Genomic DNA, 17,519 nt, shown 5'->3' with positions numbered 1-17,519 from the left:
TCGGAGACGTATTGAATCGATACGATTGCGCACCTCAAAGCATTTCTGGTTCTCGGGAGATAAACAAGCGCTGGATTATTGTATGTACAAATAATGTTGAAGCAAATGGATAACAATCACATAAACGATTCCTAATAACTAACCTTGGAACCGATGAAAATTTGAGATTAGACAGAGAAAAAACTATTGTTAATATAGAGTAGATCCGGCAGAAGGAAAGTTGTTGTATTAGCAGGTACGATAACTATTATATTGCGATAGTTATTCACGGAAAACGATAGCGGAGATAACAGGTTGATAAGTGTAAGGCCACGCTGCGCACTCTGAAAAGAAATTTTTATTTCAATTCGTTTTCTTATGCGATGTGCGAACATACCGTACCATGTTCGAACGATTTGATATCAAATTGATGTTGAATATTTGCTAGCGCGAGCTCAGATAAAAATCCTGTACAAACGCAGAGGAATTTCATTAGAAACCACGCAATATAATCAACAATACAGACATCGTAAAAAATATATTCACTGCTGTCTTGAGTTGCAACCGACTTGTGTCGTTGTTGGAAAGTGTTGAATCATTCAGCCCGGTAGTTGAAATTAATCCCTGAAGGGAAAATAGGGACTGTCGATGGCACTGAAAAATAAATTAGTGATTTTCAAACCGGAGACGAATAATACGAGTTCTCGATCCTAGACTTACTCAGACATTGGGCAAAATCTTTTATTGCAGTCACAGGAATTGATGAGTTCAACGTCTTCCTTGGAAAGTTCGAAATCAAAAATATCGAAATTTTCTTTCAGCCGAGATTTGGACACTGATTTAGGGATGACAACATGTCCACGATCGATCTGAAAAAACCATGAATTCATCGGAACAGAACTTTCGTAATACGTAAGACTGCATTAGAATCAGTAGCTAAGTCACGTAAGGGTTTACGACCACCCCCAGATTTTATACTGGTAATAACTATATCTGTATTACTAAACAAACTATTGCGCATAATATCGTGCGATGATTTTTATTACGTTAATAAAATATTCGTAATCGGGAAAATAAATTACTTGATAACGGAGCAAAACTTGTGCGGGAGTTTTGTTATACTTCTTGGAAAGCCTTATGATCCTGTTATCTTCCAGAAGTGTCGGCTCCCCTTTTTTTATCACTGTACTATCCGGGCGTCCTAATGGACGGAACGCTGTTACAACGATGCCCTTGGATTTACAGTATTCTGAAAGCTTGAATTGGCCCAAGTAAGGCTGGCATTCGATTTGATTGGTAACCGGCTTAATTTTTCCGGCTTTCAACACTCGTTCCAGCTGCTCCTCGTTGAAATTGCTTACGCCAATATTTTTCACCAATCCCTTTTCGTAAACCTCCTCCATGGCTTTCCATGTATCGACGTAATCGTAGTCAGTGTATACAAGTTTGCCATTGGCGTCCTTCGGCTGGAAATTGCTGCCCTCTAAAAAATTCACGCGTTAATTCAACCGAACTTGGTAGTAGATCAGTACGATCAAGAATTAGATATTACGGTAACAATTTTAAATAACCTTTGTAAGACATTGGCCAGTGTATCAAGTAAAGGTCAATATACTCAACGCCCAAATCGTCGAGTGTTCGTCTCAACGAAGGTTCAACAACACCTGGCCTATGGAAAGTGTTCCAGAGTTTACCGGTGATGAAGATATCTTCTCGTTTGATAACGCCTTGTTGAATCTTAGCTCGCACAGCCTTGCCAATTTCTTTTTCATTCGCGTACAAATGGGCACCATCGATATGCCGGTAGCCAATATCAATCGCATCCTTAACAGCTTGCGTCACTTCATTCGGTTTCGACTATTATCAAAACAAAGTGAATATTACCATTAAAATGAATGAAAACAAAATTTGCCAAATCACGGATTGTCACATGAAAATATTCCGTTTTTCGTGACCCAAGTGTCATGATGTAATTTTTATCCAGAAAACAACGGAGTATTCGATAAGCGATAATGTTCCATTTGAGCCATGGCTTCGAATGAAGGAAAATTGTTTAGCAAGTAAGGTGAAGCGGGGTTGTTGGTAGACTTGAGAAAAATTTATAAGATCACCCTCCAAGTGCCGAGTCCAATCGCCGGGATTTCCGTTCCATTGTAGAACTTCACTGTCGGCACTTTGACCATTCTGAGCTTGGGTAAAACGAACCGCGTGAGTTGAACTTTTGGTAACGAACCACGGCTGAATAATCAAGCTACTACTGATTATCGCGTGGTAACTCGGCAGTGCCTCTCCACTTCCTCTTTGCCTGAGGAACCAGAGACGAGTAGCTTAAGTACGGCTGATACTACTGATTTTGCTCGCTGGCCGTACAGCCATTTCCATTTTGCGTAATATCGAGTCATCAATTTCAACCTACAGCGTGAAAGGCTATCGGAAGGTTTCTGGATGTGCCTCCTGTACTCGATTCGCCTTTCGGCTTGATTGGTGAGACGTCATAAATCATTTCACATGTCCAGCTGCATTGTCCACGTGCTTCTGCTCCGCGCTCGATGTTTCTGAGTCTGCGCGTCTCATCCACGTAAAAGTGACGGAATGGAACGTCGTGGTTCGGGCATTGAACTATCATAGTTACGTAATCTACACCTCACGCCTCGAGCAGCTTAGTGGGATGAAGAAGCGCTTTCTTCAAACCGCAATTCACTTAGTGTAATTTTTTTTTTCTTGGAATTATCTTTAGGATGCGTTGAACTGTAAGTTAAGTAGTGTTCACGTGTCTGTTCCCTAGTTCCAAATTTACGAGCACTGATATCAAAGCTATTCCAATTTATGTCGTTGACTCAAAGGTCAAGTGTGCTGACATAAAATATTTCTTTCCATTATGCGTTTAAATGTTTCACACATCCGGGTTTGTTCTGCAGTAGAACAGGCTGAGAAGATGATTGAAAACTTTTCTAGATCATCAGCTGATTAGTTTTACGCGCCGGACCCGGAACTTTCTATGATACTTACAAGCACGACGTGGTGCAATCTGTGAAAGTCGTGAATTTTGGTGTTTTTCATGACGGACTTCGTACTATTGAAAAATTCTCCATACGTTTCAACATAGATTTGGTATTTTTCCGCAATCGGTGAAACTACTTTTTCTACGTTCTTTTGAATAGCCCTGTCCTCGGAGTATGCTTTTATTCGTAAATTTTTAAGTATTTTTCAACCACCTTGCTGATTTTGTAATCTAAGGTCTTTTAAACATTTGTGATAATAAAATAGAGATAAAAGTGCAGTTCCTAGTTGAGATACCTTATCGGTTGTACAGGTGTGATTTTTCGAAAGTTTTGACACTGGAACGTAACAGAGATAATAGGTGATGAGTCTATATACCAGGATATGATTGTTGCACAAAATGGTGTAAAACAATTATTTATATTAATATGAAATGTTCTTCATTATTTATGGATTTACTGTCTGATCAAAATGTCTTGTAGAAACTGTTTTTCTCCTTCCAAGTCCTCAATGAATAGCGATACGCGAAATAAACAATGAAATATCTAGAACGGACTAACTCAGAATACACAAAAGCCTGTATATCTTTAATATGTAATGACACTTGTTCATCGTAGGCATGAACTACAGTCTAGCCGATTATCGTTTATAGACTATACGCGCAGACTGTACTGTCAGGATTATCATCAGGATAACAGTTTCCAATGAATATGTCGACGGTATAGAATGATCCAAACCAAATAAGGTCGCATCAACTACCGCAGTCGTACCTCGTAAATCATTTAACGCTGCAACTTTGGTTTTTATTTCAATCGCAGGTCGTATTACTGCATCCAATCAGAGTCTTAATTCTTGTCTCATTTACACCGAAGGTAGAGGAGAAGAGAATTGTTTTTAACAGACCAATGTCAATTAAAGCCAAAAAGGGTTTACGGTAGGTTCTTTTAATAAACAGTGGGTGCAGTCTTCTAAATCACACTCGATGGTACAAACAATATAAATAGAATTGACGCATAGATTTAGTACGGAATTCCGAATGGCCAGTATTTGTGAGTTTGCGCACTGTAACAGAAAATTTTCGAATCCATAAACTTTAATAACCAACGATCGTAGAGACGATAAACAATCAATTAAGTCGCTTGGTAGTGATTAAATTTCAATTTATAAATTACGGTAAGTAATATCCGATGATTCAAACGCGATAGAAATCGTTGAGATTCTACAATATAGCCGACAGTTGTTTATAAATTATTAATAGTTTCTTCACATATTTGGGTACTGGTATATAAATGCTAACCTTTTCATCGGAACACATCTGCCGTTGCAGTCCAAGCTCGTAATGGACTCGATGTCCTCAGGTGTCAACTCGAAATCAAACACCTGAAAGTTCTCTTCGATTCGAGACTTTGTAACGGACTTTGGAATGACTACGTGGCCGCGATCGATCTGTAAAAAGTTTGTTCGTTCATTCTTTCTATAACGACGGTAACAAAAAATTTGACATTGAAACACGGTGAGAATCTAATCTATACTTTTTGCCAGTGACATAGTTACCGTCAAGCTTATCATAAATCATCAAAACAGCTGTTGATCAGAAATGAAAATTAATCAAACAATTATAAAAAAAAAAAACGAATTCACCTGGTAGCGGATGAGAACTTGGGCGGATGTCTTATTGTACTTTCGGCCGATCTCTTTAATCTTGGGATCTTCCAACAGCTGGGGATCATCCGGTTTGGCCCAGGGTCTGTCCGGAGAACCAAGAGGACTGTAACCCGTCACTACGATGTTCTTGCTCTTGCATAATTCTGATAATTTTAACTGGGGCAGATACGGGTGGCATTCGACCTGAAATCGGTAATGATTTGATGAAAAGATACGGATTTACGTCAGAGTCAACGGTTATCGCACATTTCTGCCGGTTACTTGGAGTCGGACATTGATTGTGTAACACATCCCGTGAAGGAAATGCTGACCTGATTCGTCACCGGTAGGATTTCGGCGTTCTTCACGACTCTCTCGAGTTGTTCAGAGTTGAAGTTGCTCACTCCGATGCTCTTGGTGAGTCCTTTCTTGTTAACGTTCTCCATCGCCTTCCAGGTATCAAGGTAGTCGACTTCGCTGTACTTCACGGAGCCATCGGCATTAGACGGGAAGAGATTTGTCGGGTCTTCTTTGTAGGCAAAAGGCCAATGCATCAAGTAGAGGTCAAGGTATTCAAGGCCAAGGTCATTGAGGGTTGTTTTCAGGGCTGGCTCGACGAGTACTGGCTTGTGGAACGTGTTCCAAAGTTTGCTGGTTATGAAGAGGTCCTCCCGTTTTACCACTCCTTCGGCAAATTTTGCCGCCAGTGCCGCACCGACTTCCTTCTCGTTTCCGTAAACGTGAGCACAATCGATGTGTCGGTAGCCGATGTCGATCGCGTCCTTCACCGCCTGAGCAACTTGCCCGGGTTTTGACTGAAATTTTTCAACAAGGCCCAAATTATTAAAAGTGATTTTTACGTTAGCGGGTTCAGTTTTCTAAGGTATTTTTTACCGATAAAACGATATTTTTCGAAGCTGTGCTACATTCTACGAGATTTCTTACACTTCTAACTTCGATTTAAAAAAAAAACAAAATCCAAATCGCTCAATTCATGTGACGCTACAAATCTTCAAAGCTACACGGTGTAAATTCGCACCTGTGTATAAGCCTATAAACGATATCAGGGACTTGTTTAATGGAAATGTCGATCAAACCGTTATTTCGCACGGAAGAAAACAGCATATTTGTTAGCCAAACACCAAATATTGATTATTCATATCCATATCCTACTTTCACACACGTCATGGGTATTATATCAAGGTCACTTAAATTTCACAAAAATTCTTTTCACTTCAACTTCGATTTTGGAAACGTTAAACTTTGTTCGAACGATCTAAACAATTTAAAGAAATTAAATCCTGCCAAAAACTATTTTATTCCAATGTTTCGGAAATTGTTTTAAAGACTTCTCGAGATGAAGTTTTAAATTATTGTCAAATATTTTTCCACCGTAGAGTACGGACCAAGTCACGTTTATAAATTTTATGAAATGACTTTCTTCAGTCTAAGTACAGAATTAAATCCTGTTCGAATTTCCCAGATTCTCAACTTTCTCAATTTTGCGGATTGACCAAACATACAAAATTGCCAATATTTAATTGTTCCATCGAAACACCCACGTTCAAAATGATTCATTATTATTATTCACCTTCCACGTTCCCAAGCCAAAGACGGGAATTTCCCTCCCATTGTTCAACTTCAATTTCGGCACTCTGGACATGTTGACTTGTCTAATACGTTGCAAAATTCTTAATCGACTAGCCCGTATCACTCTCAATCAGAGTACAGTACTCAACTGCGGCTGATCCCGGTGTTGCAAGGCCTTTTATCCGTTTCCCCGCCATCGAGCGAAACTGCCTGCTGTAGCTGTTTGTGCGGTATCTGTGCTTCGTAACAGAACGCAATACCCTGCGTACCTCCAAATTCGGTGATTACTCACCGAAGTAGCGTTATGGCAATTGTAATTTTTGTATCGGAACCTTAATTTATCGTAGCATGATGACTTGTCTCTGGCGCAAAAGCAAAAATATGCCATTTTCATTCCTACATTACAAGAAATTCAAAGGATGTAGTACAGATTATTCAGCTGAATGATGTATAATCACACCAATTTCACAGTACCGAAAGTAAGTTTGAATAGTGTAATTTTTCATGCCCCCAGTTGTGCGTTAATCAATTAATTAATCGTGCCTGCAGCAATCGACATTGATAAGTATCCTAAATATGTACAGAATGATAAGGTACTATTTGTTCCGAGATACGATGAAAATTGCGTAATACAGAGATTCGTGCCTTGCCAGGAATGTCGCTGTTTGTAATTAGTTTTTTGTTTTCATTTCAAAAGTGTGAGCGTTCAGGTCTGAGAAAATCATTACTCGATTAGTACCTCGAATTTGTTGATTTATCGAAACCAATTATCCAGTTGAATATGAGTCAATTTTTCTTAAAATTCTTACCGCTGCTTTATGCTTGTCCGTGCTATTTATCGATTAGAACGCGAATACAAAGTGTCAAGGAGAATCCACCCTACATAACTATTCCGTTTCTCCTGGATTATCGATCGTTCGTAAAAACAATTATATGACAATCTACTTTTTTATTATGTATATAATTTTGATTTGATGGCCTTTCGCGATTAGGATTATTGACAACGTTTTTCCATGAATCCAAGGTGTTTCCGGCGAACGAAAATGTCAAATTATCTCGTTTAGAGTATAACATTGTCACAAGTTTCTGTTAACACAATCACGTATTTGGGCCGAGTCAATTTATCGATCTACATAGGTGTAAGACGCGTATCATTCAAAGAAATGAACCGGGTATGAAAAAAATTATGAAAGTGTTGTTCAGAACAATCGGTTCCAATACAATTGATCAAATCACGCATTTTAGACGTTTCATTTTCATGTACATTTCAATCGCTTGTTTTGAAAAAAGTTGTATCTCGAAATCTTGTATAATATAGGGAAAAATTGTTATAGGAATTTTGAAATCAGACGGTCTTATTGTTAGTTCATAATATCGAATAGAGACAATTTTTTAAATTAACGTATGTACGCTCATGCTTATTGAAACACAATCTGTGTCGATCTGATTGAATAGGAATTTTAGCTTATCTCACGATTAGTTTAATTGCCTTACTTGTATATAATAAGTGATATGCTTATGTATCATACAAAGTAATAACAGAATTCAATTTCATATTACAAAATCTGTATAAAAAGATATTTCAAGACACCGATTTCGAAGTTTGGTTTCGAACTGATCGTTTAGCTGGTCGTTTTCTGGTTGTTTTCAATGCAGTGAGAAGTCACAAGATCTCTATGAAGATATTTATAAGTGTCAACGTATCAATTTAATTGAGATAATTTCTATATGCTGCGCCGGCTCTAGTTCTCGGCGTACATGAACTTGATACAGTACAACCTCTCAATAGAACCGCTCACAGGCTGTGAGTGGAATACATTTCTCAAAATTTTGGTTCCCTCACTCTGACTACAAAAGCTCGTTCTCAAAAATTAGTTCTCAACCCTCTCAATAGTACCTTTATTGCACTAAACCTGTATTATACTAAATAGAACTTTTGTCGCGGCACTATTGAGAGGTTGTTCTGCATCAATCGTTGCAGCTTTCGGGCAGGATTTCGTCGAAATTCTACTTCTCGAATGGATAGTACGGGCTGTCGATACACCTGAAAATGTAATCAGTGTTGGATAATGAAGCATGTGCGGTAGGACGGAGCGAAAAAAAATATTTATGGAGTTACTCTTCCCTGTACGCTGGTACGTTGTATTATGAAATCCTGTAAGCCTATCCGAAAGAATTACCATAACATTCTTTGAATACAAGCATTGATGAAGAATATCAATGACCATTGTAATGAAATTCAAGAAATGAATTATGATCGAGAAGTCTGAAGACGTGGTCAGTTTCAGGATTTTATGATACTACGTATCAATTCGTACGAGGAATACTGATTTAGAAAAAAAAAAAAAAAAAATTCACAGGAGAGAAATGAGCGAAATTTAACAAAAATATAGCTTACTCAAGCAGCGGACTTAATCTGACGTTGCAGTCAAGGCTGTTGATGAGCTCAACATCTTCTTTGGCAAGTTCAAAGTTAAATATATTGAAGTTTTCTTCAATTCGAGACTTAGTCACTGATTTGGGGATTATTATGTGTCCCCGTTCAATCTGTGAAAAATTTACAAGTCTTCAATTTAGGATTTTGAAGCAATGGCACAGTATTTCTGTCACGAAGACGGCACCATTACTCGATTGTAGTAAAAATAATCTTATCTTTGAGCGCAGTGATTCGACGAGTTTTTTAGTGTACGTTACATGTACAGATTTTATTTAACAGCCCTAAATTTACGATCCTTGATAACTAAAACAGTGCGAGTACATTACCTGATAACGCAGCATAATTTGAGCAGGAGTCTTTTTGTACTTCTCGGCAATAATCTTGATTTTTGGATCTTCGCTGGGTTTCGGTTGGCCAGGTTTTCCCGGCCCTCCCAATGGGCGATAAGCCGTTATAGCGATGCCCTTGGACTTGCAATATTCGGATAGCTTGAATTGGCATAAATAGGGCTGGCATTCGACCTGGTTGGTAACGGGCTTGATATTTCCCTCCTTTAGAATCCTCTCCAACTGCTCTTCGTTGAAGTTACTAACGCCGATGTTTTTCGTTAACCCCATTTCGTAAACCTTCTCCATGGCTTTCCAAGTGTCGACGAAATCGTAGTCGGCAAATTGCATTTTACCTTCGGCGTCAAGAGGATAGTTTCCGCTTCCCTCTGGAAAGAATTTATAGCTTCTTATATACCGACCAGATTTATCCTTTCAACTATTGAAATGTCTTATGAGACAGATCGAATTAGTCAAAGTCACGTAATTTTGAACTCTGAATAACCTTTGTAAGCTATCGGCCAATGCATCAAGTACATGTCGACATATTCAACGCCCAAGTTAGCCAAAGTCTTCCTCAGCATTGGTTCAACGGCTTCTGGTCGGTGAAAAGTATTCCATAGCTTGTTGCTCAGGAAGATGTCCTCTCTTTTTATAACTCCTTCTGCAATTTTAGATCTCACCGCCTTGCCAACTTCCACTTCGTTATCGTAGAGATAGGCGTTGTCGATGAATCGGTATCCGATATCGATCGCATCCTTCACTGCTTCGTATGCTTTGTTTGGTTCTGACTGTTGATAGAATGACGTATTTAGTCATCAACGCGTAATTAGATATATTAATACACTTGATAAAAATTTTAAACGTAATATCGATTTTCGGGTAGTCCGCTTGATTCAGGTCTCATAACGCGCCGAATGCTCTTCAAATAAACTTTCATCTTTCTAAGCTTACAACAAAGCTTCAATTGCACATTATATAAGTAAATGTCACATACAGTTTTATATGAAAGTTTGATAAAATTTTCGGAATTTATACAAGTGACCTCGATTAGTATTATTATTATCTTGAAGCTTACTCGAAGAAATTTCGTTATGTATTCAATTCACTGAAGCAAGCAGTTTATTTATTGTTTTATCATGTAATTCGAGGTGGTGTCGTGGCGAAGATCTGACGTTTTTATTGCATCAGCGTTCGAGTTTGATTTGCGAGGCTGCAAAGTGCAAACAATACCAAACATCAAAATTGTAGTGTTTTCAGGTATGTATATCGTCTAACAATTGTCGTAAATGTTTTAATTGTGCGTTGTAAACTTTACAATCGGATGTCTTGTATGCCCGCCATAATTACCGTCACTGCGACAATTTTCTGATAACAGTTTATTATACGGTGGTAAATTCAGCTCAGCCTTTTTCCTCCTATAAACACCTTGAGTCCATTAAACATGTATCGCAGTAATTCTTATTTCAGTCCTATTGTAAAGGATGAGGAAATGATATAGAATCCAGGCTCAGCAATTTCAAAATTCATTTTCGAGGGAATTATATAATTAGATTTAAAAATGGTGATTTAATATTTGGCACTGTTCCAACTTTCTACAATAAATAATAATGTATAGTGACTTCGGAGAAGGAGTTTCGCTATCGTTGGAAATTGCCAGCAATGCTTATCAATATATGTGATAAAATATGATAAATTTGAAGCCACGCTTTCGACTGTTCCGCAAATTACAGACAGTCATACCTCAATTTATCGACTCAACGTAGCTAATAGAAGTGCGATGAACCGTCTGATAAAAAAAGCTTATGTTTGTCCACGTGGACGTCTGAATGAGTGTTGGACTACAGAATCGATCATTTGTATTGGGAAAAAAAAACGGAATTACTACTGTTGGTTGTTTTCAATAAATATGGAATATTATTGATTCCCGCTGCATCAGTGGGAGAATATCATACTGTGTGTTAGCCGTGTCCAGAGGTAAATCATAATAAAATAAGTTTATTAAGTTCTTGATTTCCAGACCAAATTTTAAAGAAGAGATCGATGTTGAATTAGTGATTACAATTCAATTTCAAACTACAACAGGCTGTTGGAGGTCGGCCACTGGAAACGACTCCAGTTATACGAATATTAGTAAGTACAGATCTGAGTTTAGCATAATTAGTAAAATTCGAACAAATTTATGTGCAAATTTACCCGCCAAGTTCCCAGTCCGATGACTGGAATCTCTGATCCGTTGTAAAATTTCACTGTCGGTGCTTTCGCCATTGAAATATAGTGAAGATTTCAACTTGCGATGAGTTTCTCGCGTGTGGATAACGACGTACGCACTTGTGGAAACTAAGTACCAAGTGCGTCCGAACTTCTTCTCTACCTCGGTGTGCCGGAGAATGCAACTGAATTGAAACGACGCAATGTTATATGCGTGGAATGTACGACCGTTCTTTTATCGCGCAGGCGCGGACCGCGTTCTTTCATCACAAATGAACCGAAATCATAAAATATGTTCATTTAAAACTCTGTGGCGCGTTCTGTACACGTGCCGCATCGGCGAGATATTCGTTGATAGTCGTTGAAAAATGAGAACATCCGACTTTAGACGAAACTAGAAAGTAATAATACCGGAAATTCGACGGTAAATATTCGAATTTTGCCACTTTTTAATTCTTAGTTGACTTTTTCTTCTATTTTTTGGGATCAAATAAATGGCCCGTTTTCTTCAATCGTTCAAACTATCATATTTTTAGTGTAAATAGAAAATTTTTTTTTTGTACATTACTACACAGATTTGGGCACTGAGCGTATTACGTATGTAATTGATGCGCAGTGAATAAAGATTTCATAAAGTTGATTAGGTTGCGTCTTAGATAAATTTATTCGTTGATATTAGTCAATCACGGTACAAATACAACCACGAAATGATAACCATAAAGCGATTTGAAATCATCAATTGAAAATAAACCACATGTGTGATTGGGAATATATCGACTCAATTTTTCTGTAAAATGTTTTGTAAGTATTTATCATTTGCAGCATATATTATTAATGCGATATTGCTTTTATTTTATTTAAATATTGTACGACTGAGGTTTATGAACATATCAAATCTACGTCCCATTCGCAACGTGCACGAAGAGAAAATAATTGTTTTTATTCGTTGACGGAAAAAAATTTATGTCAGTAAGAATTTATGGTAATTTTATTTAATAAACGGTGGATGTACTCTTTGAATTTACACCCGGTAATACAAAGAAACAAAAATATATTCGAAATAGATATGACGTAAAGACTAACTATGCGTAAGGGTTAATTCTTCCTGTCCTTAATTAGTACGGAATCTGGAATGGCCAGTATTTGTGGGTCTTCACGCTGTAACAAAAAAGTTACAAGGATTAATTAATTGAATTTCCCTAGATCACGATTTTAGGGAATTGATGAACATTTTTCATTGGGTTAATTCGATCATAAATATGGGTTTCAAACTGAATCACGCAATCTATTTACGCTAAAGGTACGCGTCTTTAATTCGACAGTGTTTTCCAAATTCTCATCGAACTTATTGAGCAATTTGTGTGGCTGGTCATTAATTACGATGGGTTATATACTTTCGATTCGTGAATGGGAAAACTCTCGAACGATAACTTTTTCAAATGTGACGCGATCTTTGACTGTGCGGATTCAACTTATGTTACATATATATAAAGATATTAGTCGCGTGGCAGACTCAAAATTCAAGTATCAAAGTCGTAATATGAGGTAATTAATTCGAAGATAATCACGACCGAGATTTCATAACACTTTTTAATGTCTAAGGTTTTGAATCTTGGGTAATTTTATCGTTGTGTATCACTAACACGAGTACTCACTTGTCTAAGGGACAAATTCTGCCGTTGCAGTCGAAACTGTTGATGTACTCGATGTCTTCAGGTGCCAGTTTGAAGTCGAAAACGTTAAAGTTTTCGGCGATGCGAGATTTAGTCACGGACTTCGGAATGACTACGTGTCCACGATCGATCTGCAATTCAAACAAAAAAAAATTACACGTCGGTCCAATTTGTTCCTTCGCAAAAATTTATCGATCCGTAGGTCGACTTTCTTCAACCGATATATTTGCCGGAAGTGCAGTCGGTACCTGGTAGCGGATGACGACTTGGGCGGGAGTCTTCTTGTACTTAACGGCAAGCTCTTTAAGCTTGGCGTCTTCGAGAAGTTGAGGGTCGCCGGGTTTGGCCCAAGGTCTGTCCGGAGAGCCGAGAGGACTGTAACCCGTCAATATGATGTTCTTGCTTTTGCAGAATTCGGACAGTTTCAACTGAGGCAGGTACGGATGGCATTCGACCTGAAATCGGCATTAATTCGTTGAAGAGATACCGTCACTTACTTAAGTACGGACACTGAGTACAGACAATAATATAGCCATGGCGAAGGAAATGCTCACCTGATTCGTCACCGGTAGGATTTCAGCGTTCTTCACGACTCTCTCGAGTTGTTCAGAGTTGAAGTTGCTCACTCCGATGCTCTTGGCGAGTCCCTTCTTGTTCACGGCTTCCATCGCCTTCCAGGTGTCGAGGTAGTCGACGTCGCTGTACGCCACGGTGCCATCGGGATTTGAGGGAAAGAGGGTCGTCGGGTCTTCTTTGTAGCCAAACGGCCAGTGGATCAAGTAGAGGTCAATGTACTCAAGGCCAAGGTCACTGAGGGTGGTTTTCAGGGCTGGCTCGACGAGGTCCGGTCTGTGGAACGTGTTCCAAAGTTTGCTGGTTATGAAGAGGTCCTCCCGTTTCACCACTCCTTCGGCGAATTTCGCCTTCAGCGCCGCACCGACTTCCTTCTCGTTTCCGTATACGTGGGCGCAATCGATGTGCCGGTAGCCGATGTCGATCGCGTCCTTCACCGCCTGAGTAACTTCGCCGGGCTTTGACTGGAATTGATGAAAGAAATTCAACGTTATTGAAAGTTTAATTAATTAAACCATTGTTTAATGAGATAAGAAGAATACGTTCCAATTTTTGATATTTCATAAAATGTTTGCATATCATTTTGGTCTCATTACTAAAAAAATTGATTATCGTATCGGGTACTGTTTGAACTTATTGCAATATTTTAGCAATTATTGCACCAAACAAAAGATTTCAGTATCTCTACTATGCAAGGTGAAATTCCCGCGCTATTTATCTCACAGTTAGCACAGAGCAGAATGTGTATTGTGTTTGAATACTTGAGCTTTTTTGGCTTTGTCAAACGGAACGATGTGTTGTACAATTCGATAAGTCGATATACCTCTACAGTCTATGTAACGATTCTCTAATTGTTTGTAAATTCATGTAGTCAAGTTTCCAGCTGAATCGCATGGACTGAAATGGCACTATTTAATTGAAGGCTCATTCACGTCTGAATAATTTGCTTAACCTACTTCATATTATCAATTTCTACACCTGTACATAAGCTTGAATCGATTCCTGAAAAATTCTTAAAACTTCTACAAGCGGCGGCAGTGATTCGGGAATATTATAGGCACGTAAGAAACTTCTGAAGAACTAGGAACAAAGAACTAGGTTCAAAGTCAATGATAAAAAAGAAATTTCTTGATAAGAATTGGTCGTAAATAAGGAGTCCTAAATGTTGGTTAACAGACAATTATACGTAGCAATTTTCATGATTATCAATTTTTTTCCGATAAAATTGACAACTAAGGGTATCAAGGAAATTGTAGTAGGTCAAATTAACGCGGGGCGATACAACTTTAATTGCGAGTAGAAATCAGGTTCATTGCGCGGCCGCTCATCGCGCGATATCGTTTTTACTGTATATGTGGAAAATTACTCATTGTCGCGCGAATCGCGCACTATCTCATAAGAAATTAGCCGGTTGTTAATGGTAACGGCTTGTTCTCTTGACGCTAACCGTCTAATTACACTCGACACGAAGTAAACGAACGCAACGTGACCGCAGCCGAACAAAACGTCGCAAGTGCCACAGCATAAAGCAATGATAAAATGCACGCTTGTTTCAGAAAGCCGCGATATATTCCCGCCAAGATTTCGGCAATTACGCAACGTCCGAAACGGCGGTTAACGTTCTTTGTTTGAACGCAGGATGGGAGCGATCGATTTTTCGCGTGTCCAAGGCAGAGCATCGTAATGCAAAACCCAACGAATTATTTCAAGGTCGACGCAGCGCCGCGCGAAGAGCGAAAGTCGAATATCCCGCGTTGCTCGAATGTTCGAAATTATCGAACGCGCGTTCCTAAAATAAAAACAAATGAAAGGAGATGTTCGAAACGGTTATATAACCGCTGCGTGCACGTCGTACGCGTTTACGCTTGAACCTCGTGGCTTCGAATCGTGCTATTGATCTTCCGGCGGATACGAGAATGCTGCTAACCGGCTTCCTCTCCTCGTAGGCCACGTTTCGAGAATAGCGCCGACTAATTGCCGTTTTATGCTTATATAGAATCGTTCACCTTCCACGTCCCCAGACCGAAGACCGGGATTTCCTTTCCGTTGTTGAACTTCACTTTCGGCACTACGGTAGGCGACATGATGGATCGCTAATTCGTTACGATAATTTTCAGCCGTTGAACCCGTGTCACTCGGAGCACGATACTCGACTGTGGCTGACCCAGGCCTTCCCAGCCTTTTATCCAGCTCCCCACCATCCGGCGAATCGGAGTAGTTGTCTCTCTCGTACCCACACTCTACACGCCCTCGCAGTCTCCCACACAACCAGATATCACAACATCCCCTGTATTTCGAACGGTCTTCAAATCCGCCCAACGGTTATTCCCTTGCCGGCGAGGTAATTTCGCTCCGGGGTTTCGATTCCGCGACGAAAGCGGCTGAAGTTTGAAAAAAAAAACACATTAAATCATTTTTATGGGTATGTTCAGTGTAATCTTACATTCCCATCGAATAAAACCATAAATTTTAATTCAATCGTCTACGGAATAGGAAATAATTCATACGGCGTCACGATCGAATTTGCTATCGGAAATATCGTATGTTGTACAGAATTACATGTGATGCTGTTTGCCGTATGATGTAACCGAGATTACGCAACGTATACAGCGATTTGTATAGAGCATGTTCAAAATAATTTTTCAAACCGATGGCCGGTAGGTCAAGAGGTTTATCACTTGTCTCACGAATTATCAAATTTTTTTTTGTTACCGAATAGCGGGTGTGGATTTAGATTTAAAAAAGCAATATTCTGTAAGCAGTTATTCAATCTGTTATAACGAGTATTTCTAATTTGACGATTCATTTAATTGACATAACTAGTGTAGTTTTTATTACACTCAAAGTCTCTGTGTCTCTGTTTTCTTTTCTCCGTGCTTTGACATGATCTATTTATCACGTAGAACGCGAAAGAAAGCTACAAGTATATTCTCAATGATTTAAACTCGAGTCTGTTTTTCCTCAGCTATCGATCGGTCACAAAATAAATTATTACTCACTAATTGTCCGTGTAATTTCAATAGCGGTAAGAGATAAGGATTACAATGAATTGGAGGTGCATTTGGCAAACTGAAATTCACAACTATTCTTTACGTGTTACGATATTGTAACTTTTTTAACGCATTAGGAAGAGTTTCCGAAAAAAATACGTTTTTGGCAATTAACACAACTGCTCTCAACACAACGCAATAAATAATACGTATATCGTGAGAATTTCGTTTTCATGTATTCCAAATACGACGCAATTTTCTACCGTGCATTCGTAATGCCTTGAATCGCGGAAAGGCAAAAAAGAAAACGAAATGTTACAGCAAAGTATTGCGAGCAGCGTACCGAGAAGTATGTACACAATTGTTGTTTGACGACCGAAATAGAAGAACGAGCAGGTTCTGTGTCGAAATACAATGTACTTGAGTATTTATTTATTTATTTTTTTTTCGCCCCGACATTTCGATGTGCAAGGGCTTTGTATATAAGCTCCTATAAATTCATGGCGACGCAAACCTATTTCGGACGAGTAAATAGCGCTCACGGATTTGAGTGAGTGAATAAATACTGACATGGTCAGACATTCAAAGTCCAAGTGTGAGGATTTGTTTTACGCGATAAGGAGTTTGAACACTGTAAATTCGAGTATCCTCTGCATAATAGATCTCCGAAAGCTGCTTTCCTCCTTATTGATTTTCGATAGTTGAATCTAATCGATCGTGGATAAATAGCATCGAAAATGATTGCATGATCACTTCTTTAGAAGCGAATCATGAAGCTTGGAATTTGTTTCAAATTAACCGTTATAATATTATAAGTTGTTACTTCAGTTTCCAGGTACTCAAGAATCATACAAGCTTTACATTCTCGACGACCCAGTTAGCAGCAAACAACAATACTCGATCAATAAAATAAAATATATCTAATACGAAATTATACTTCAGTCATTATGTATGGCGTTGATGTATGTATCTCGAATATTTTTCTGTCCATAGAGTAAAATCGATATTAACTGACACGCGAGGAAATTAACGAGGTCTTGTTCCGGGACTGGAATCGCTGGCTTCACGATCCTCGATAACATTTCATCGCCGAGTC

General features: G+C 38.8%; 4 protein-coding genes and 1 long non-coding RNA gene across 6 annotated transcripts; 1 reads left to right on the top strand and 4 right to left on the bottom strand.

Annotated features, from left to right (window-relative positions):
- Window positions 1–319: 319 nt before the first annotated feature.
- LOC124308068 (aldo-keto reductase family 1 member B1-like) lies at window positions 320–2,848 on the bottom strand. Of its 2 annotated transcripts, XM_046770410.1 has the most exons (6): window positions 2,396–2,537; window positions 2,091–2,284; window positions 1,551–1,836; window positions 1,062–1,462; window positions 700–848; window positions 320–633 (listed from the first exon to the last, which is right to left on the bottom strand). In XM_046770410.1, exons 2-6 carry the CDS (start codon window positions 2,160–2,162, stop codon window positions 597–599), a joined length of 945 nt encoding a protein of 314 aa, XP_046626366.1. In that variant the 5' UTR covers window positions 2,163–2,284; window positions 2,396–2,537; the 3' UTR covers window positions 320–596. The 2 variants fall into 2 exon arrangements, with proteins under 2 accessions (XP_046626366.1, XP_046626365.1); XM_046770409.1 differs by lacking the exon at window positions 2,091–2,284 and having other exon boundaries at window positions 2,396–2,848.
- Window positions 2,849–3,907: 1,059 nt separating this feature from the next.
- Window positions 3,908–6,383, bottom strand: LOC124308071 (aldo-keto reductase family 1 member B1-like). The gene is made up of 5 exons (XM_046770412.1): window positions 6,215–6,383; window positions 4,956–5,438; window positions 4,621–4,827; window positions 4,277–4,425; window positions 3,908–4,041 (listed from the first exon to the last, which is right to left on the bottom strand). Exons 1-5 carry the CDS (start codon window positions 6,284–6,286, stop codon window positions 3,999–4,001), a joined length of 954 nt encoding a protein of 317 aa, XP_046626368.1. The 5' UTR covers window positions 6,287–6,383; the 3' UTR covers window positions 3,908–3,998.
- Window positions 6,384–7,503: 1,120 nt separating this feature from the next.
- Window positions 7,504–12,019, bottom strand: LOC124308073 (aldo-keto reductase family 1 member B1-like). Its single transcript, XM_046770418.1, has 5 exons — window positions 11,173–12,019; window positions 9,482–9,767; window positions 8,977–9,365; window positions 8,612–8,760; window positions 7,504–8,257 (listed from the first exon to the last, which is right to left on the bottom strand). The coding sequence occupies exons 1-5, from the start codon at window positions 11,242–11,244 to the stop codon at window positions 8,221–8,223; spliced, it is 933 nt and encodes a 310-aa protein (XP_046626374.1). The 5' UTR covers window positions 11,245–12,019; the 3' UTR covers window positions 7,504–8,220.
- On the top strand, window positions 9,782–11,131 carry LOC124308074 (uncharacterized). The gene is made up of 2 exons (XR_006908906.1): window positions 9,782–10,236; window positions 10,997–11,131. It is a non-coding gene; the product is annotated as an uncharacterized LOC124308074 (long non-coding RNA).
- A 140-nt stretch (window positions 12,020–12,159) lies between the features above and the next one.
- Window positions 12,160–15,600, bottom strand: LOC124308070 (aldo-keto reductase family 1 member B1-like). The gene is made up of 5 exons (XM_046770411.1): window positions 15,440–15,600; window positions 13,415–13,897; window positions 13,109–13,315; window positions 12,843–12,991; window positions 12,160–12,345 (listed from the first exon to the last, which is right to left on the bottom strand). The coding sequence occupies exons 1-5, from the start codon at window positions 15,515–15,517 to the stop codon at window positions 12,303–12,305; spliced, it is 960 nt and encodes a 319-aa protein (XP_046626367.1). The 5' UTR covers window positions 15,518–15,600; the 3' UTR covers window positions 12,160–12,302.
- Between the last annotated feature and the right edge of the window lie 1,919 nt (window positions 15,601–17,519).

This window comes from Neodiprion virginianus, chromosome 6 (assembly GCF_021901495.1).
Source record: "Neodiprion virginianus isolate iyNeoVirg1 chromosome 6, iyNeoVirg1.1, whole genome shotgun sequence".
In the NCBI taxonomy this organism is placed as follows: Eukaryota; Metazoa; Arthropoda; class Insecta; order Hymenoptera; family Diprionidae; genus Neodiprion; species Neodiprion virginianus.
Note: the sequence above shows the minus strand (reverse complement) of the source record. Positions and strands in the feature narration are given on the sequence as shown.